The 23,476-nt window shown below is 35.4% G+C and overlaps 1 protein-coding gene across 1 annotated transcript in view; it reads left to right on the top strand.

Annotated features, from left to right (window-relative positions):
* Positions 1–18,646, top strand: part of si:dkey-172h23.2 — a 34,280-nt gene extending 15,634 nt beyond the window's left edge. The window contains 4 exon segments of the mRNA NM_200799.1: positions 1,831–1,874; positions 7,832–7,988; positions 13,790–14,077; positions 18,364–18,646. Coding sequence (NP_957093.1) covers positions 1,842–1,874; positions 7,832–7,988; positions 13,790–14,077; positions 18,364–18,551 — 666 coding nt within the window. The 5' untranslated portion in view covers positions 1,831–1,841 and the 3' untranslated portion in view covers positions 18,552–18,646.
* Positions 18,647–23,476: the final 4,830 nt, after the last annotated feature.

Here is a 23,476-nt window from a genome sequence, read left to right as displayed (position 1 = left end):
ACTGCTCTCAGCACAGTTTATTATAATTTATAAAATCTAAATTAGTCTAATTCTTTTCCATTGACTTTGCAGCACAGTTTTGACCACATTTTTGTGAGCTACAACACTTCCGCTTTCTAAATGAGCGTCAGTTTATGCCCACTTTTTCTAAGAGTGATTTTAAAACTTGTGTTAAATGATCTAAAAGTTTCCCAAACTTCTAGTTTCCCAAACTGTACAAATATATTTTCTTTGGTCCACACAGCTACACATAAAGATGGATACTGTCAATAAAATGTCATAGCTTTTTTTATTTTTATTTTAACATGCGTTTAGTTAGAGATCCAAGTAGTGTTGTCATTATACTGGAATTCAATTCCAATTGGTACTGAAATTTTAAAAATATTCATTTCCCTCTTACATTTGAGTGCTGTTGAGTGCATTCCTAAACAGCGCTGATTTGGCATTGTGTTACTGCGCTCAACAGGAATGACTGTGATTGGCCGTTAGGGTCATCAGTTCACTAAACTCACAACTGTTTACTACGGTGGCCAGGAAGTGCAAAACAACATTACAAAGTGTGAAACGCTTTAATAAAGCTAAAGGCAAATTTACATTTTGGAAAACATTTTTACCTATCATAAGACTAAATTACATGTGAAAAACGATATTACCAAGGACAAAACAAATTTACATTTTAGAAAATAAATGAACCAGACGCAAAAGACTTTTACCAGTTCTGAAACAAATTCACAATGACAGATTCTTTACGGAAAGGCAATGTATCATACGGAAAGGGAATGTACCATACACCAAATAAAAACAAAACAAAACTTAACAATTCATTCTAGGAAAAGAGCATTTTTTAAAAGAAAATAGTTCGATTTATTAGACAAGCCTACACAGCCTTCATTGCTCCATGTTGACGCAAATGCTCTTAAAATCTTTTGAAGGATGCAGCCTTCGCTTATTTTGCTATGGTTACTATTAATAATGTTTGTGTTTATATCAAACTGTGATCAAAACTTAACCAATTCATGTGTGGGTGTCATTAAGAAAAAAAAAGTTTGCCCTTCTAATCTAAAGTTGTCAGATTGCATCTGTCTGAGATATTGGGTGTGGCCAACATACTTAACCACACCCCTCTAGCTGTCAGTTTTGACAACAAACTGAAATGGTGAGGAGGAGGTGTCTGTTAGGTTGTCATAACTCTGCCGAAACCCTTTTCCCGATCTTTGTAATTAAAATGCCTACTTTATTAAATCCAATCAGCTCGCAGTGGAAAAAACAAGTCACGCCCCCGATTTTTTCTCAATTAATATTCATGCAGACTTCATGCAGTTCATGCAGACTTTAATGCACAACTTCCAGCCAATCAGAGTCCAGAATTTCAGCAGACCATAAAATAAATTCAAATCAGTCACATTTAAGTGATTATTAACATAACACATCAATACATTGTAGTCATTCAAAAGGTCCAGAATATAACGCTTTTTTGAGTGAATTTGAGTGAAGTCGTTTTTCGTGCGATTCACCACGCACTTAGTTTCCTCTAAATACAGGCCTCGGAATAAGCAGTGTATTTTAACACGTCTGGCACTCATTTAGACTGAAGGTGTGACTCACTCTCATGATTATGTTCTAGGCCTGTAGTGCCATTTAATAAACAGCTGTTGTATTGTCAGCTAATTTGAATTAGTTCCACATTTGCTGAGGCTATTTTCATGCTCAAACGTATCGAGCCATAAACCTCCTTTTAATATCAGTTCTGAAGTGTTCCGCTTGAGCTGATCTTTGTTTGACTTCTGGCTGTTAATTTGCATTGAACTCACTTTATTTTCTTTTTTGCAGTGTGCAGAGTCATGAAACTTAGTCCCTGTCAAGCCCCGTTATATGTAAGTATCTTCCATGCTGATTATTATGTATTCTTCAGCTTTATTTTCTCTGTTGAAACCATTAAGGTGAAATGCATGTCTTGCTTTGAAAACAGTGTGTATGTTCAGTTGAATTTCAAGTGAAGTGTTAAGGCGCCAATATACTCAAAGCAATGTCTCAGAGCCACACATGCGTGCTATGTAAAGGCCATGAACAAATGTTAGTCAAAGGGGTTTTGAATTTTTCTTGAAAGTTCCGCTTTAGCAAGCTGTTTCAATCATTTAAAACAAATCATTTTGGCCTGATTGCATTAGCATGAATAGCATTAGCATCAGTAGCATTTTTGGTATCAGTAGCATTTTTGGCATCATTAGCATCAATAGCATTTTTGGTATCATTAGCATCCGTAGCATTTTTGGCAGCATTAGCATCAGTAGCATTTTTTGATATCATTAGCATCAGTGGCATTTTTTGATAGTATTTGCATCAATAGCATTTTTGATAGCATTGACACCAGTAGCATTTTAATATCATTAGCATCAGTAGCGTTTCAATAGCATTAGCATCAGTAGCATTTCAATAGCATTGACATCAATATAATTTTTTGATAGCATTAACTCCAATAGCATTTTGGTATTAGTAGCATTTTTGATATCAATAGCATCAGTGGCATTTTTGATATCATTAGCATTATAGCGTTTTTGATAGCATTGACACCAGTAGCATTTTAATATCATTAGCATCAGTAGCGTTTCAATAGCATTAGCATCAGTAGCATTTCAATAGCATTGACATCAATATAATTTTTTGATAGCATTAACTCCAATAGCATTTTGGTATCATTAGTAGGACTGCAACTAACGATTACTTTATTAATGGATTAATCTGTCGATTATTTTTTCGATTAATCGGATAAAAAATCATTTATTTAAATCATTTATATAATAATAATAATAATAATACACCCGGATTCTCAGTAGCGGAAGTCGTCATAGTTGGGAAAACTTAGAGCACAGTGAATGGGAGAATACAACAAATATATATTTTACAATCTTATTTGCTCAAATATTTAAAAAAAACTCCATGATGATGTTATAAAGACTTTCAGAATTGTGTTAGACTGACTGGCAAACAGAGGAGAGAACAATGTCAAATCTACTGTCTCGTCCCATAGAAGCTGAATTGAAAACACCTCACATAAGCGGTCATTAGTTTTTTGTAATTTAAGCAAAGATAGTATACACAAATGTTCATACGTTTTTTTTGACTAAAAATATTAAAAACTTAAAAGGATTTAAGATGCTGATGACCGTTAAATGCCTCATAACGAGCTTGTGAAAAGAGTCCATCGAAACATTGAATTTCGATTGATTGCACAGCCCTATTTGTTTGCTCTTTTTTATTAAATTTGGTATTTTCTTAAAGGAATAGTTGACCTTAAAATGAAAATGTTTCCTCTCTTAAGCAGTTCCAAACCTTTGAGTTAATTTATTTTCTGTTGAACAAAAAAGAAGAAAAAAAAAGCTGAAAACTGCTAACTTTTTACACCCATGGTATGAAAAACAAATTCTATAGAAGACAGTGGTTACAAGTGTGCCAGCTGTCTTTAAAATATTATAGTTTGTTTTTAACAGAAATCAAAAATGTGTTTTGGGGAGAGTAAATAATCACAGAATTTTCCCTTTTGGTTGAATCAGTTGTTTTGTATGAGTTTTGGGTATCAGTTTAATTGTTTTTGCCATGAGACATGGCATTAAAAAAAATGTATGATACAGTCAGCCAACAAATGGCTTACTTTCAGTTATTTCTGCTCGGCTAAGCTGAGATAAAAGGATGTATTTAAGTTGGCGCAATAGCCTAGTGGTTAGCGCGTCGACACATGGTGCAGTAGCACGTCAGGGCGTCCCGAGATCAAATCCCGGCTCGAGGACATTTCCCTACCCTACCCCCTCTCTCTCTCCAACTTTGCTTCCTGTCTAAATACTGTCCTATCTAATAAAGGCAAAAAAGGCCAAAAATAAATCTTAAAAAAAAAAAAAAAAAAAAAAGGATGTATTTTACCCTCACACATACGTGCACACACGCCACAATAACATAATGAGAACTCAATCTCACAGTCAGTCGTCCTTTCAGCCGCCTTCAATACAAATCTCAAAAAGTCTATCAAATTCTCATTCAGGAGACTGGTGACCCTCATTTGAACACTTCCAAGGGATACATCTCCTAGATCCCAAAGGGGAATGTGACTGTCAGCACCTTACAAGATCAGAAAACGAGTCAAGCAGCGAGAAGGATGTGTGACCGGATTGAGTTACTATCACAAGAAGCCCATCTCACGTACAGAATACAGTCAACAAAGAAAAGGGATTTTCCCTCCACTGCCGTGAAATCCGATGAGGCTTCAAAGACACTTATCATTGTGTTAATGTCTGTAATTAACTGCTGAAACCATATTAGATTATCCAGAGCTCTGAGATAAATGGAAACAATGCTGATGGTTTTGAGGACAGAAGCATGTGTGACGCCCTTTATTGTCCCTTTATTCCCATAGACATCTTTCCTCTGCTGAGATTATTTCAGGAGTCACTAATATGCCGCTCAGATTTCTGACATTTTTGTCAGTCATGCTTGTATAATGAAACATGCTCCATTGAAACTCTTAATGATGCGTTCACACCAGACACGGATGAAGCGTCAAGCACGCGTGATTTACATGTTAAGTCAATGCAAAGATGCGAGTAGACATACTGTGGCACGATTTGCGCGAAGATGCGGCACGAATGGTGTGATTTGCGTGAATGAGGCGACGCGAATTGAGCATGAATCAATCGAGTTGAAAAATCTGAACTTTAGCCCTGTTACATTTAGGACATTCAGGCCTTGTTAACCAATCAGGAGGGGCGTGATTATGACGTAGTGCGTGTTGGTGGTTTCCCAGGGGAAATCCTCTTGCCAACACCGGAGAACAGCTCATCAAACTGGGCTTGGCTCAGTCTAAAGCACAGCTGAAAGCAGCCACCATCCAGGTACAGTTTCTGGAGGAGTTTGTGGACTCACACAGCTGGGTGCACCTCTGAAAGGATCTAGTGCACTCAGACACAACGCCAAATAAGTCTTCGCTGTTTATCAGCCTTCCTAAAGCACATAATCACAGCTATTTGCTCTATAAAATCCATATTGGCAATTTAGCAACAAAAACCGGAGTCACCGGGCAGACAGAAACCCTGCCCATGACATGAATCCGTCTGTTCCGTCTGTTGTGAAGTAAATTTTATTTGTGCTAGACACGTCTAGTGTGCACACCATAATATAGTGGATTATTAGTCCCCCTGTGTTTTTTCCCCATCAATTTCTGCTGAACAGAAAGAAGATTTCTAAATGTAATGGTTTTAACAACTCAATTTTAATAACACACTTGTATCTTTGCTATGATGACAGTAAATAATATTTTGCTTGATATTTGTCAGCATACTATTGTTCAGCTTAAAGTAGTTTTTAAAGGAATTTAAATCATTGGGTTAAAGCCCAGCTCACAGCCACGATTTTGTTATCTGAGACAAATTTGGGAAATCCTAAAAGATCCCTGAAATCCTATGCTAAAATCTGTGATCTTTGATTGTTGGTTTGACATGTTCACAGTAGGGCTGTGCAATTAATCGAAAATCAGATTTCGATTTCGATTATGGCTTCTAACGATTATGAAAAACCATTCATCGAAAAAACTTTTATTTCATTATTTACTATCTCCTGTCCAGTTGTCCTCACTTGTTGCTCCTAAAAGCGCGAAAGACCGCATGCTTATGTGTGTGCGGCGCGCAGACAGTCAGAAGCATGCAGTATGCACTTGGTCTCATTCGCACATTGTGAGGAGCAGAGAGCACACACATCTAAAGTCATTAACGCAAGCACTTTAATGGTCAAATAGGTGTCAAAACGCGGTGTTTAGTGATTGTTCATATTAACCCTCATTTTGTAATAAACAAACGAGTTGAGAATCAAAAGACACGTGAAAGCGAAACCATTAAAGTCACAGAGCACAACAGCTGCCGCCTGTTTTATCATGATTAATAAAACAACGAGAAAATCCCTCTTTGCTCTTGACTGAAGACTTTTGTAGCTAAAGTGTTTTTCTTATGGTGAAAATGCTAAAAGCAAAGTTTGTTTCATATTTTTATTTTATTGTATTTATTTCTCTTTCCTTTGCAGGGAGGAAAATAATATATGCAGTTGAAGTCAGAATTATTAGCCCTCCTGAATATTAGCAACCTTTTCCCCCCAATTTCCGTTTAATGAAAAGAAGATTTCTGAACATAATAGTTTTAATCATTCATTTCTAATTACCGATTAATTTTATTTCTTAATTTTATTTTATTAATTTTAAGCTCATAATATTTTAGTAGATATTTTTTAAAATACAAAAATTCAAATTCATAGTGTGATTTAAAAGCTTAATTAGGGTAATTAGGCAAGTCATTATATAACAGTAGTTTCTTCTGCAGACAATCAAAAATATTTATTGCCTAAAGGGGCTATTAATATTGAGGTTTCAAAATATTTAAATCTGCTTTTATTCTAGCCAAAACAAAACAAATAAGCCTTTCTCCAGAAGAAATATATTAGAGGAAATACTATTAAAATTCCTTGCTCTGTTAAACATCATTTGGGAAATATTTATTTTAACAAAATTCTTAGGAGTGCTAATAATTTTGACTTCAAATGTGAATAAATATGATTACAATTATGACCAAAATAATCGTGATTATGATTTTTCCCAAAATTTGAGCAGCCCTAGTTCACAGTCAGCCGCTTAATGCCTGTTGCGATCAGATTTTTCCCCAGATGAGGATATCAGACCCTTTCCTGCAGTGTGACAACAGCTGCGATGAGTGTCAATCCAAAAACCAAATATAAGTGCTGACTTTGATGACGCAATCCAGGCAAATGATCACAGGACATGTCAATAAAAAATGTTTTTGAAAACACAAAAATGTTTTTTTTCTTCCTGGTTTTATTATTGAGGCACGCTGTACACAAAATTGCTACAGATTGTTTACATTTGCTGTGAGGAATCATTTCAGAATGCGAGATAGTGAAAGTCACGGGAGGATGACGTCGAACTCCAGGGGCATTTTCTTTCGTGTTTGGCGCATCTTCCTTGTCGTTCAGTCTGACTTTATGATATCTGAGACCTCACAGTGTGACATGTGAGCCATGTTCGTGCAGTCTGACAGGCTACAATTTTTCAGGATTTTAAAAAATCGCACAGTGTGATCCAGCCTTTACTCAGCAAGTTAGAGTAATTAGGTAAATCATTGCATAACGATGGTTTATTCTGTAGACAATTCAAAAAATATATTGGTCAAGGGGGCTAGTAATATTGACCATAAAATTGCTTTAAAAAATAGAAACTGCTTTTATTCTAGACAAAATAAAACAAGACTTTCTCCAGAAGAAAAAATATGATGCATTCTGTGCGCGATTACCACAATAATGCAGTCATAGTGATACAACATGGCTGTATATCTATACCACTCTAGTAAGCACCAAACTTTATAAAAAAAACTTGTCTGAATATTAGTTCTAATTGTGTGTATTAGTGTGACAGAAAGAGAGCAGATCAGGGCGTGAGCTGTTAAATCCTATCTGTGTTAATCTCTGCAGACCAACATATCCTGTTGCAACCACAACTTCACTTATTTTTTTTATTGCGTTTGACTAAGTTCTTGACTTAAAATATTTGAATTTAGAAGCAAGAATAGCTTCTGTTGTCCTGCTTTTAGCACACTTACTCATTCAGTGCTTGTGTGTAGTAAATCATGTTTTATCATTATAAGTTTAAAGGTCAAGATGGTCATGTTAATTCAAACCTCTTTTATAATTGGCTTTGTCACTTTATATTTTGTGCCAGTAGCATATTAAGTTATTCGTAAGTGCATTCTTTTGTATCTGAAACTTGTGTTTTTGTATTGTGTGTCAGGGCAAGTGTGTTCTGACAGTTGATCTGTGTGATGAGACGCTCTGTGAAGGAGAACAGGACGAGGTGTTGTTCTTCCTGTTGTTCAGCGGCTCCGCTCAGACACATATAACCAGCACACTGAAGGTCAACCATGCCACCCTTCAGGCTGTGTGTCCAGGTGAGCATGTTATGGGGACTTTGAAATATTTGATGCTTACTGTTACCTTTTAAGCACTGTTTTTTTTTAATTAAGTTTTTTTGTGAAATGTGTCCTGTCCTTTGGAATATGGTTTCTCAAAATTAGGTTTGTTAGGGCAGTGTTTCTCAACCACGTTTCGGAGGACCAGCAGTTATGCACATTTTCGATGTTTTTTTAATCAAGCTCACATGATTCAGATGATCAGCTCATTAGCAAAATGAAAGACCTGTAATGGGGTGTGACAGACAAAGGAGACATCCAAAACATGCAGTGTTGGCAGTCCTCAAGGAATGTGGTTAAGAAACACTGTGTTAGGGAATTGTGGGTTGAAGAAATAAAAAAATCGTAAACTTTTTTTTTTTCAAACATGTCATAAATAAACTAAACTAATTAAATATAATTATTAAGCAAAAGAAATAATACAACTGAAAACAAAACAATTTAAACTTGTACTTGTCTGAAAAGGAATAGGAAGAAGCATATGCAAAGCCAAAAATGTAAATCTATGGCATTTCTGTATGTATTTGCATGTTCTCCCCGCGTTAGCGTGTTTTCCCCCCACAAGTCTAAAGACATGTGGTATAGGTGAATTGGGTAAGCTAAATTGTCCATAGTATATATGTGTGAATGAGAATGTTTGGGTGTTTCCCAGTGATGGGTTGCAGCTGAAACGGCAGCTATATATGAGCGATTCCATGCAAATGTCAACCTTGCCATGAAAAAATTTAAGTTTTCACTAAAATACCGAAACCTTTTCTGGGTTTTTTGGGTCAGCAAATATTTTACAGGACTTTAGAAATACTCAAAAATGCATCTTTCCGTGTTTTCAAACTATAATATTTGATTTACTAAAGTCACACTAGTGGCAATTACAGATCTGTCACATCCATAACAGAGAGATGTCACATCCATAACGACACTTTTTCCTCATAACTGTGAAAATATTAAATAAAATAAAACCAATAATTTTTGTTTTATAGTGAGCCATGTCTTCTTTTGATTAGCAATGTTTCTTTTGGGTAATGCAGTTTAATTTACAGAATTTCTACAAAGTATGTTGTATACTGTAAACCCACAGACATTTTTTTTGTCACATCCATAACGCATATTTATTTTTCTCATTTAAAGTACAAAATATGTTTACAGATAAATATTTTTCTGATCCCATTACTCTGTGGTCAGTTGTTCTGGAAAATATCATTGAAAGTTTCAATATAATGTTAACATACTTTCTATGTGAATTTATGTTTTGGGTTTTTAATACACACACACACACACACACACACACACACACACACACACACACACACACACACACACACACACACACACACACACACACACACACACACATACTGTATAAGTGTGTGTGTGTGTATATGTATATATATATATATATACATATACACACACACACACACACACACACACACACACACACACACACACACACACACACACACATACTGTATAAGTGTGTGTGTGTGTGTGTGTGTGTATATATATATATATATATATATATATATATATATATATATATATATATATATATATATATATATATATATATAAATATATATATATATAATTTATTTTTTTTCTTCTTCTGGAGCAAGACTTATTTGTTTTATTTTGGCTAGAATAAAAGCAGTTTTAATTTTTTTTTATATTAAAAAAGGTTTTTCATTTTTAGCCACCTTAAGCAATATTTTTTTTTATTATTTAGTATTTTTTAGTATTGTTAATAGTTAAGCTAATTAACCTAGTTAACCCTTAAAGACCTAGAGGTATTTTGTGGGCACCTAATGGGCCTATATTATTATTATTTTTTTAAAGCAGTTTTATTTTTATTTTAGCAGTCAGACTCAAGTGTCATATATTATTTTAAACAGGAGAACCTGTAGTTTCAATCTGTATCATTTAAAGGTCCAGTCTAAAACTTTATTTGGTCCAAAAACATATGAACAGACAGAAAATATTCCAGAATTTTCCAGAAACGATTTTTAAAAAAAGTGGCATTTTCTAGTTATTACAAACAAAACCTTATGAAGTTTGTTTTTCTTTCTTTAGAAATACATATTATGATGTTTTATACTTCCAAAATAAATTTTGTCTACATCCACCATTCCCTGAGCAAGTTATAGCAATTTATTTCAATGTTATTCCAAGGCGTTTTTCAATGGGGGGAAAAAATGCATTTATTTACTGACAATGTATTTGCCCAAAACTTCTGGGAATGAACTAAACAGAAAAAAAATGTTACAAAATAACAGAACACTGAAGCAAATTTGACTTTTTTCCAAATAATATATTTTTAGTTACCATAAACAACACCCCTCATAATAATAAATATAAAATAAGAAAATAATAAATAATGCGTCAAAGTCCAAATAAACATGGTGCAAATCCTCAGTAAATAAAATAGATATAAATATTTACTATACTATAAATAGTTACATAACTAAACTAGATTCAATATGGACCATCCTTAGGTTTTATGTGCCAGCATGGATATGGTTGTCTGCGGATATGTATATGGTTCGCGTGCAATGCAGACAAACAGCCCAACCTTTATTTGCGTCCTTTGAAAACAACAGCACTTCGAAAAGAGCAGCACTTCGTCTTTGCTGTGTCACTGTTTTGTCATGTTTTTGTGCTGTTGTGCATGCAAAAGTACTTAGTATGAGAATTATTTCATGCAAAACTTTTTTTTTAGCGTTTTATTTAGCCGCGCGTAAATGTGCAGCCTATCTCTCATTCCGTGTTGTTCAAATAGCTGATTGTTGGTTCACAAAGCGAAACCTATGCTTATTGGTTGAGATAGAGCGAGTTTGAACCAATCTGGGCATGGAGGAGGGACAATACATCCATATATCATGTCTGGTTTGTCCGGAGAGACAAGTGACGAGCGTTCCTTTGTCAAATCAGCGTTGTCAAAATTTGATGACGTAACCACACTGATTCCGGAGCCTCTGAAAGTCCGTGAATGTAATGTGATACAGCGATGGAAAGCTAAGATTCTCTTCTTTATGCCAATCTTTGAATTGTATGGATCGGATCAGCGGATCAAAAGTTATTAAACATTTAAGAGCAATACTTATTTTTAGCCGCGGGCGGCTGTCTCGGTCTTTAAGGGTTAAACCTTTAAATTCCACTTTTAATACTAGTATCTTAAAATATATAGTAAAATATTATGTACTGTCGTCATGGCAAAGATAAACGTAATCAGTTATTAGAAATTTGTTTGTAAAACTATAATGTGTAGAAGTCTTCTCTCCGTTTTACAGCAATTGGGGAAAAATATAAAATAATTAAAATTTTACTGGAGGGCTAATAATTCTGACTTCAGCTGTAAATTAGATGCTTATGTACTCTTTATATGGATAATTTTATCTGCACAAGGTGGCAGTATTGCTCCAATCAATATAACACGTATGCTTGGTAATCCTATTAAAGACTCAAAAGTGGACTGAGTCAAAGTAAACACGGTGCATCTCATATTCTGAAAGACTTCGGTGGCCAAACTGATCAGCTGTGTGTTTGCAGCTCGTATTTGAGAATATATATATGCATTAACCTTATATCTTGTTAAATGGTGCCAATTTTTGGATGCTGTGTAGTTTAATTGTCTGTTTGGTCACTGAAGCGAACGCTCTCTATGGATTCGTTCGCTCTGCTTGAATGAATGAAGTTGAGCACAGCAATGTTTACTGTAGTGATGTGTTTAGTGTCAGGTGTAATGTCTTAGCAGTCAGTGAAGAGGATGATCTGCTGATGGAGGGGATTACAGAGACGGTGCTTTTGTAGAATCACTGAGGTACTGTAATAGTTTTAATTAGTTGCTTATTTAGTTTTATAATCTTTGAAGTTATCATGAACAGGAATTTCATGAGACTTTTTTTGAATGTTGATATGCTTCTGACTGAAAATGAATCATGATTAGGGGGCAGGGCTTTGTTTTTGCGCATCATTCCCTTGTAGAAAATGAATGGTTAGAAGGATGAGGTTAAGAATATTGTGGCTGAATTCATCGAACTGATGTCAACAGAGACAGACGCAGAAGCAAGACTTTGATTGAAGATGACTTTTTTCATTGACATGCATTAACTTGCACTGATTAATTGTTCACCAACAACTGGAGTTCCCAAACTTTTCAGCCTGTGACCCCCAAAAAAACAATTGCAGTGACTCGGGATTCCCACTTCTTAAAAATTCCCTCCATTGGCCCCTACCAATCATGGCCTCCCAGTCATCCCCGTCCAATGAACTGGCTCTATCACGGTCTCTCCACTCCACCAATAGTTGGCATGTGGTGAGCGCACTGGCGCTATTGTCCTCTGGCTGCCATCGCACCATCCAAGTGGATGCTGCACACTAATGGTGGAGTGGAGAGACCCCCTGCATGATTGTGAATCGCTTTGGGTGTAAGGCCATACACAATAAATGCGCTTTATAAATACACATTACTTACTTGCTTACTTATTTACTTACTTACTTACTTACTTACTTACTTATAATTTCTGTGTTAAAGCTTATAATACTGTTACGTCCTTTTAGATGTTAATATTAAACGGAGTAGATGACATAACATACATTAGTTTAATGTGTGTGACAAGCGGATGGAGAAAGAAATAAACTGAATCAAATAATCACTGCAATTATTTATTGCCCATATATCCAATGAAAACCAGTGAAAATATATTATACAGTGAAAGAAAAATATTTACAATGATTAAATAATGAATTACCTGGGGGGAGAGGAAGTAGTTGAATGTGCTTAAATCAAAGAAATAAATATAACAAAACTCAATAACTGTTTTCACCAATCTAAATTAATATGAAAAGAAAAGCATGAAAAGAAACATCTTCAACGTACCAAACGTCTTAACTAAACTGCTCTAACTAAAAACAAAACATACAGAAAACAGCACATTCTCCTGAACCTAATGAACTAATACAAAATATCAATCTGAGTGTTGTATATGTATATCGCGCGACTTACTCACTCCTACACCTCTCCGAGGCATCACTCAAACATGTCAGTTAACTGGACAATTTCACAAGCATTATTAAATCGCAAACTTTAGACAAGAGCATTAAACAAGCAAAACACATTCTCTCAGACTAGCCCTCGCAAGAGAGACTGTCCTCACAGAGACCCACAGAAAGAATAAGAGCGAGAAGTGGCGAGAAGGTAAGAGAGAGAGAGAGAGAGATAGAGAGAGATCGCCATTGCAGTTTGGGCTCGGCTTTTAATCGCTACGCCAACCAGCGATTGGTGGCGCAAACCCAGCGTCAGCGGCCAACGTCATCAGCACGAAATGCGGATCCTCCAATGCCGTTCGTACCTGTAACACATGCATGAAACGACACACCCACATACAAACGAACGCACACACTTATCCAAAATACGTTCTGCAAGGGAACGTTACAACTGCAACACCAATTACATAATTTCAAACAACAAAATTATTAATTAAAAGGAAAATTCTAAATTAGAAATTTCTAAGTTACTTCCACTGTTGGACGTTGTTGCCATATGGCAACATGTCATAAAGTATTTCTCTTTACGTCTCTTCAAGTTAAGCCATTCTAAGAAAAATAAAAGTCAAATATTCTTTTTATAGATTTGTAATAATGCATTTGGTAGAGGGTTAAATATATGATTGTGTATGTTTTTTTTTGTTCTTTTCCACTTCTCGTCAGTTATCCACATCAGTTATTGTCTTATGTGTGTTCGACTGAATTCCTGATGTGTTTTTTTTCTTTGCTCTTTGCAGCTCATAACTGCTGTGAATCAGTGCTGGTCACCCTGTTCTCCACTGGGCCGGACGGTTTGGTTCATTCTCTGGCCACCGAGCCTTTGGTCTTCGTGCAGGACTTGGCCTTCGACATGGCCCAGTTCTTGGTGAGTGCGGTGGGGCAGACGGGCATCCTAGAAGAGGCTCTACTACTGGACGAGCATCAGATCCCCCTGCAGGAGTGTGAAAAGCTGGACCTGAGTCTTTCCCTGGCCCTCAAACACCTCACGCTGCCCCCTGGATGGAGCCTGATTGGAAATAACACACGTGAGTGAGGCCTGGAGGAGGCTAGTGGTTAGATCTGTGCTGGTGATTTTTATTTATTTGTTTATTTGCCATGGACATCATAATTACACTGGACAAACCAAATGCATTTGTTTAAGTGTTTTAACAGACTTGCTAATTAGCAACGCTTGTCCAAGGGAGACTTGACTTTATAAATAAAAAATTAAATGAAAATAAAATATTACATATACACAACATTATAATTCTTTACATAAAATAACTGTAAGGCAAAAGCAAAGGCAGCATAATCAAACAAACTAATAATAGACTAAAAGTACCCCACTAAAACATTTACTTTACATTTACTTTCTAATTTTAGGCATTCCACAATTTGGTTCCCTTAACAGAGAAAAAAAAAGAGGAAAGGAGGTCTTACACTTTGGAACAAGACAGTCATCATTAGTAGTTGCTCATAGGGCTGGGTGATAAAACAGTATTGGTATTGGTATTGATGGTACATTGTTGTCAATATTGATGAAAAAAGTTTGGTTTGAACCGCTATAGTTTTATTAAAATGTGGTTGGCTAAGCCTGTTATTTCCAATGGAGGTGCACGACTAGTGCAAGCAAATATGAAGTAGCGCGCACTTGCCCACTCGGGGCCTCATGTATCAACGCTGCGTATGCACAAAAACTTTGCATACGTCAGGTTTCACGCTCACGTTTGGATTTACTAACGATGAAATTAACGTGAGAATGTGCGTTGGTCTGCGCCAACTTTATGTCTGAAGTACGTGTATTTCTTGTGTGTGTTTGTTTTATTTCCATAGGCGAATCCTAGAGGCAATTATGTTAAACTACACACTACAAAGTATCACACCAACACATGTGATACACATTGCTATTAATTTATAATTGATAAAACAGGTTAATTGACACTATATATATATATATATATATATATATATATATATATATATATATATATATATATATATATATATATATATATATATATAAAATAAATTTATCAGTTATGTGATATAGAACATATAAAACCATTTGCAAATGTGTACAGTCATTTGTCTATGGGAATGGCAGTGTTGGCCTTATTAGAGGACATTGTCAATGGTCGAATCTGAAAGGAAACTGGCTTATTAGCCGTTTCAGATTTCCAAGAGCTATCCTCTTGAAGCTCTGTGCTGAGTTGGGTCCAAATTTGGAAAGGGAGACAGCGAGGAGGCTCCAAGGTGGCAGGGTGTGTGTTGGGTGGCTTTTTGGTGAGTGATGTATTTAAAGATATTATTCCAGCTAAGTTTATTTTATTTTGTTTTATTTTATTTTATTTTATTGAGCGTAATTATATAACTACATATCAGAAGACCGTTAAAGATGTCCATTAAAGATGTGCCTGTTAACCCTCCTCAACAACCCACAATCTGACCAAGAGCGCAGATACAATGATGCCCATTTTCGCAGGTGTAGAGCGGGCAATTGGACAGCTAAAATGCTGGTGGCGCTGCCTTGATAAGAGCGGAGGGGTGCTGTTATACCGCCCTAACAAAGTGTTCATCTAATACATCAGTCTAAAACAGACACAGATACTACTTGGTGGCTCAGTGCTTCCCGCTGTCGCCTCACAGCAAGAAGGTGACTGGTACGAGTCCCAGTTTTGTCTGTTGGCGTTTCAGTGTGGAGTTTGCATGTTCTCCCCGTGTTTGCATGGGATTCCTCCGGGTGCTCTGGTTTGCCCCACAGTCCAAAGACATGCGCTACAGGTGAATTGAATAAATTATATTGGCCGTAGTTTATGTGTGTGCATGTGAGAGTGTATGGGTCTCGCCCAAACATGCCTAAAATAAAATGAAAATAATATTGAATTTGACTTTTTTTAATATGGATTTTTTATGTGAAGCTGTCACTAAAATACATTTGCACAATTAAACTAAATATGTTTTGGTTATTGCCAGAAAAACTAATTGTATGCTATTCAATTACTTTTCATGATGTACATTTACAGTGGTTAGCATTACAACCAATTACAAATATTTGGAGAGCTTATACATATAATGGGCAATCAGAGATGCCATCTTACTATTCGTTATTTAGTACATTACATACAACATGCATGCCCATTAGATTACAGTGTATTAACAGTAGTGTGGTTGGCCCTGTAGGGGGCGTCTAAGCATTAGTATTAGCCTTGATTACACTTACTGTATGACATTGATTTGTAACATTCTACAAAATCAAGAAAAAAAACAGCCATATTTAATGTGATGTTACACTTGTTTTACTATTAGAATACATGCTGTTATATTTTAGAAAGCTAATGGATTCTTATTTGTGGACACGTTTCAAGCTAATCTTGGCCTATAATGTCTTGTGCCTCTATTTGTAATTTTTCATTCTTTTTTTGGGTATCATTACAAGTTTAGAAGAGAATGTTCTGGATTATTTTAGAGCTTGCATTTGCAGCCAAACAGACGTCCCTAAATGACATTCCAGATCCGGCTCCAAGTTATCAGAATGGTTGTTTTGGGTTCATGACGGCTGACGGGTCACTTACAGTTTGAGGATAATGACTGTTGTCAGATCTTTTTAAATGTTTAATTAGTCAGAATTGTTTTTGCACTGGTTGTTCTGTTCTCTTTGGCCTCGTCTTAAACAACCCGTGGCGTGAATTATTATACTTGACAGTTGTTCTTGTGCTATTTTTATTTGAAATAAATATCAGTTGGAAACATATTTTGTTATTAATTTGTAATATAATGTAATATAATATAATATAATATAATATAATATAATATATAATATAATATAATATAATATAATATAATATAATATAATATAATATATAATATAATATAATATAATATAGTTTTAAAATAAAATAACATGATTAATATAATGTAATTAATTATAAAATATTTAAAACAGCATAATATAATGAATACAAAATAATTAACATAACTTTATAATATAACATATATAAATATTATAATATATTAATAAAATTACTTCAAAAATAAAATAATGATAAATATAATATAATTTATGAAAAATAATTAATATAATACAATATATTTAATCTAACTTTGTAATATTTATTAATTCATTCATTTTCTGATCGGCTTAGTCCTTTTATTAATCAGGGTTCGCCACAGCGGAATGAACCGCCAACTTATCCAGCAGATGTCCAGCACACGGTGGCTCTGTGCTTATCGCTGTCGCCTTACAGCTAGAAGGTCACTGGTACAAGTCCCGGTTTTGTCAGTTGGCATTTCAATGTGGAGTTTGCATGTTCTCTTTGTGTTCGCGTGGGTTTTCTCCGGGTGCTCTAGTTTTCCTCACAGTCCAAAGACATGCGGTATAGGTGAATTGGGTAAGCTAAATTGCCTGTAGTGTATGTGTGTGTGTAAGTGCAAGAGTGTGTCTCCCAGTGTCTTGTTTCCACACATCCTTTTGATAGAAATAGATCTTGTCTTGAAATATAACAGGGAAAATATGTATTGAACACGTCATTATTTTTTCAGAAAACATATTTCTAATGGAGCCGTCGACTTGAAACCTGAAATGCAGAAAACAAATCTAAATAGTTTACAAATGAAGTTATGTGTTATAAAATGAAAAGATGCATGGGAAAATGTATTGAACATATGAAGAAAGGGAAGTGCAGACAGGCAGTGAAATCCCAGACTGCAGCTGAAAATTTTCAGTAGTTCTTCAGCAACCCTCTGCCCTTTCTCATTGTAAATGAATATTAGCTGCTTCAGTCCAACATTTACATTAGCAGGATGATAAAGATGAAACCAGGGGGGACATTTTAGCAAGACAAGAATCCAAAAAACAGCCAAGGAAATTCAAATTCTTTCAGAGAAAGAACATCAAGCTGTAGATTGGCCCAGCCAATCCCCTGACTTGAATCCAATAGATCATACATATAAAGATTAGAATTGAAAGACGAGACCCACAGAACCATCAACATTTTTACACTCTTTTGAAGTAAATCTCACACCTGAGCAATGCATGTGACTTCATTCTCTAAATGAGAGGCGTCTTTAAGCTGCCATCACCAAAAAAGTCTTTTATATAAAGTAATAAATACATTTCAGTAGTTCAGCACTTTCTCCTTGCGTCATTTCATTGTTATTATACATTACTAATTTTTCAGATTGTTTTGTTTTATTTTATTATGTTTATATTGTTTGGGCTTTTACCAAAATCTTGTTCAATTTCATGTCAACAGCTCCTTTAGAAATATTATTCCTAGGAAGAAACACGACGTGTTTAATACTTATTTTCCCTGCTGTAAATTTTGTGTTTCAGGAATGGATCCTCAAGAGACGCTCCTTCATTTTGCCGCTCGCCGTGGGCTTTCAAAAGTGGCCAGATTTCTCCTCAAGCAGCCCGGAGCCCGAGAGGCCCTCAGCCTGCGTAACAGACAGGGGGACACACCGGTGCTGATCGCCCATAGTCGAGGACATACAGCACTGCTGGAGCTCTTTAACATGTGAGGAACACTCCTACATCTAAACTCACAATGCACACATCAGTGCTTCCCATTTCTTGTTCAGATTTCTTTTGTTGTTGTAGTTGTTCAGAAAAAGTACAAATAAATAAATAAATAAAAGTTTTAAAGGTGACCCATTATGCAAGCATCACTTTTATAGGGGGGTTAAACACTTGTGTTTTTACAGTGTGTAAATATAGCCAGCCTCTTATGGTACAAATGTGTTAACTCTTAGATAGAGAAACACTTTGATTGACATTCTCAATTTGTACATGTCATCAGAGGGGGAAAGCCAAACCCTTTAGTGACAATCTCTACCTTATTAGCATAGACCGCCCTAAGTGAGAAGTAGCCATCCACTTTTAGAGTTTTCATGCTGTACCTGTTGAAGATAATGTATTTAAGATAATGACATTATAAATGTAATCTTTTAACATTTTCAGTTTTTCACAGATAATGTTAGGGCTGTTTTGCATTGAAATATTTTCTCTCTTTTTTTCTCGTGATCTCGACATAACAAAACATGTCTAGGGTATCTACTTGAAATAAGCAGAAAACAAAAGGTCATCTGGTCCTACATTGGACAGGTATAAATAATAATAATAATAAATCTGTCTTTCTTTTCTTTTTCATTATTTTAAAACCTTTTTTACCAATTATAATCTGTTATTTTTTATCTGTTTTAATCATAATAAATCCTGTTTATGTTTATGTAAAGCACTTTAAATTACCATTGTGTATGAAATGTGCTATATAAATAAACTTGCCTTGCCTTATTATTATTAATACATAAAGAAAAAAGAAAAAAAAAGTTGTGATTACTAGAAAACAACTTTTTATTATGTTGACATTACAAGAAAATTAAGTCGAGAGAAAAAAATGCATGGGCTCTTAGGACTTCCATAGTTTTGAATCTACCACTATGCTGACACACAGGTGATTTTAGCTCGCCCTCTTTAGAAAAGAGCACATCTCATTTAAATTTAATGCCACAGTCACCAAAACAGGACAATTTGGATCGAAGTCTAAAAGGCGCAGTTTAAAGAGTTCTAAGAAATTATTTGTGAGGTATTTTGAGTTGAAACTTCATACACACTCTAGGGACATCAGAGACCTATTTGACATTTTTTTAAAAAGGGGCATAATAGATCACCTTTATGTAAAATCCACTTAGCCTTGAGCTTTTGACACAGAGGAGCTTCTACCGTTGAAACATCCTGCTTAAAATATCCTTTCCATTACCCACCTTTTCCCTACATGCCATGATGCTTTTTGCATGAATTAAAGGAAATGAACTGTGTACAATGAGGGGCCATTGTCAGGGCCACACAGAATCTGTGGATATTTTTTTGCTATTTCTACGCAGATATTTGTAATGCAAATCTGTGGATTCACGTAGATTGATTTTGAGAGTTTAATAACCTAAAAGCATGCATGAAAAATAATAACTTTTCAACTCTTATTTATGGTTTACAATGCAAATCCAAATAGATATACTTGTTTGGTAAACGGTGACACTGTGGCTCATTGGCATTTCTATGTGGGTTATGCATGTTCTCCCCGTGTTGTTGTGGGTTTTCTCCAGGTGCTCCAGTTTGCCCCACAATCCAATGGCCTGAAGTGTATGTGAGTGAATGAGTGTTTATGGGTGTTTCCCAGTGTTGGGTTGCAGCTGGAAGGGCATCTGCTGTGTAAAACATATGCTGGATGAGTTGGTGTTTCATTCCGCTGTGGCAACCCCTGATGAATAAAGGGACTAAGCCGAAGGAAAGTGAATGAATGGTGAACAAACGAAGTCTCTTAAATAATCAAGTAAACCTGGAGACGTCCATCTCACCTTACAGATTACAATCATTTGCATGTTTATGTGAATTAGAATATCAGGTAGTTGATGACATGACGAGCAAACATGTAAATATGTAGAATTAACAGAGAAAAAAACTAAATAAAATGGACACATCTGTCATACATCATTGTGTTTGTCACATGACAAACATGATGCGTCGCCACAAAAACATTAAGGGCTCTATTTTGACGGTCCATGCGTAGAGCGCAAAACGCAGGGCGCAAACACTTTCAGGGCGTGTCAGAACGCATTTTTGCTAATTTACGGACGGGAAAGCCTGCTTTGCGCCAAGGCGCATGGGCTAAAAGGGTTGAGTTTATTTTCTTAATGAGTTATAGGTGTGTTTTGAGAATAAACCAATTAGAGTCTCATCTCCCATCCCCTTTAAGAGTCAGCTGCGTCGCGCCAAGAGCGCATTCGCTATTTACAGGACGCAAAGTAAGTCTAAGTGGAAAAAATGAGCATTTCACAAGCAAACAGTTGACAGTTTTTTAACAGAAAACTGTTAAACAGAGCATCTACTGCGTGAGAATGAGAGATAATGGATCACTTTCACTTTCGCTCTTGGATAGGGAAACCTTTACGCACAGACATCAATTAGTCTATAAATAAATACTTTTGTTTGTTAAGCGCAAATATTCGTTTCAAAACTATTTCTTAATTCAGTTCTAATTTCCAGCAAACGAATAAATGAACAATAATTACCAAGTGTGGTCAAAAACCTGAGTTATATCATAAAACACATGCTGTGCACCATATGGTCTAAAACCTGACAGGTGGGCAAATCTAAGCTAGTTTTTAATAAAACAAATATACATATGGATATAATAAATAATACTGCTAATAATAATAACATTATACAAAAGCAAATTGTTATGAATGAACTGAAAAAGCCTCCCGAGATGAAGAAGACATAAAAGCAGTGATTTTTCATATTTATGTAGGCTAGAAAATAATATGTTTTGTAATATTTTAATCCTTTATATTTATATTCTATATCTATTCTTATTATATCCTATATATATCCCTAATATTTACATTTTTTCATATGTAAAGATATTTGCCTATTCCTCTCTTGTGCGTATTAAGCAGTGCGTAAGAGAGGCGCAACTCTGCGCTGGAGTTTAGACCGGGTTAGTTTTGGTCTAATGAAAAATCTATTATAGTTTCTCAAAATAGCAACGCACCAGCGGTCCGCCTCAGAACGCCTTCCTTTTAGACCAGAACGCCTATGGACGCACAAATGAGAGCTAATGCATTTGCTATTTAGACAGTGTAGCGCAACGCCTCAAAACGACTCTTGCGCCAAGCTGAAACTACCAAAAGACTATTGCGCTGCATCTTGCGCCCCACTGCGCCGGGTGTATGATAGGGCGCTAAGGTCAATGGTCTAAAAAAACGGACTCCCGGGCCAGAAAGAATCTTATAAACTCAGCAGTGAAAGAGTTAATAACAGCAGTAAAGCAGCGGTGGTTTAGTTATTTTGCATTGCAAGACTAAAGACATTTTTATTCACTCACCTTTCACTAATCCTTTATTGTGCCATCTGTTGTCAAGTAAAGCTGCACTGCAGAAAACTTTTCTTGCTTCATCATTTTGTCTCGTTTCCAGTTTAAATATCTAAAAAATTTTCCATCAAGACGAGACAAGAAAATGGCATGAGAAAATGAACTGATGCTGAAGACTTCTGTTTGAGATTTTATCTTATTAAGGTCATTTTTCTTACCCCGTTGGCAAATAATTTTGCTTGTTTTAAGCAAACAATCACTTAATTTTGAGGTTAAGTGACTTCTTATGCTATTTTATGTGTCTAGTATGTATCTTCATTTAAAAACATTTAGATATTTGGATTGAAAACAGGACAAAACTAGTTAGTTTATTATTGTTATTATTATTTTATTATTATTATTCTAACAGCTAAAGGGTGAGCTTTTTTGAATAAAGGGTGGGAAGTTAATGCTTCTCTTGTTTAGTTTTTTATCCGATTAATTGATAAAATAATCGACCGATTAATCGATTATTAAAATAATTGTTAGTTGCAGCCCTAGTTTGCTTGGTAGCTCACCTTGTACAGTGTTGAGCGTTCAGATTTGGGTCCCGTTTCACAATATACATCGAATCAATGTAAAATCAAGGTAAACTATTATTATTATTGTAATATAACGTATTTCAAATTCGTAAACATGTAGACAATGCCCTCTAATGGATTTGTTATCTGAAGCATGCAACAAAATGTAGCAGGAGCAGCATATTTCACCAAAATTTAGGCCGAAACACACACTTCCAAAGAGCCTGGGCTGAGACTAGACACCTAATTTACATACAACATGTTTTCTCTCCATGTAAAACCACTTTTTTTGTCCATTTAAGTTGTTCCAGACATTTAAAATCATCCTGACATCAAGTTGAGATGCTTGTTCCCTCAGAAGATACATCTGAGAAACAGGAGGTCTCCATTAGCTCTTTGTTTAATTTCATTGCTGAGACATTAAAGCAGGATAATCACATATTACTCTTTCATCTGCGCTGTGCTGCTTCAGACAGCAGTGACAATTGCTTTCCTCTGACCTCGTTGACTAAACTCACTCCACCTAGCATTAGTCAACACTCCAGGCCCATATTTTAACCATTACCTCTTATTATTAACACACTCCGGTTGGCAAATGAGTACAAAATAGGCGTTTCACTGCTTTATAACTTTACTTGTTTAACTGGATGCTTTTTTTGCTGCCTCTCTTAAATACATAAATGCAAGCAGTACATGTTATTAGGATGTCAAACATAAAAAAAATAAAAGAAAACATTTTTAAAGCTGCTGTATGTTGGTTTTTGAATCTTCTATAGTATAAAATGTCATAATATGTTTGCAGATATTTAGGAAACATGCTAAGTGAACATTTTTTGTTTATCTAAAAAACAATGCTGAAGTCAGATATTCTACTTTGAAAATGTTTCGTGCCCGAACTTCTGTCTTAGTTTTGGTCTTTTTAACCCGCCCACTGCCAGTTTAGCCAATTGTATTTCAACTCCCCAGGTTGCCTTTGTGGAAAACTGCTTATTTGATTCATTCAGTCATAAAGGCT

Source organism: Danio rerio, chromosome 7 (assembly GCF_049306965.1).
Source record: "Danio rerio strain Tuebingen ecotype United States chromosome 7, GRCz12tu, whole genome shotgun sequence".
Lineage (NCBI taxonomy): Eukaryota > Metazoa > Chordata > Actinopteri > Cypriniformes > Danionidae > Danio > Danio rerio.
The sequence above is the reverse complement of the archived record's forward strand: the minus strand, read 5'-3'. Positions and strand labels throughout refer to the sequence as shown.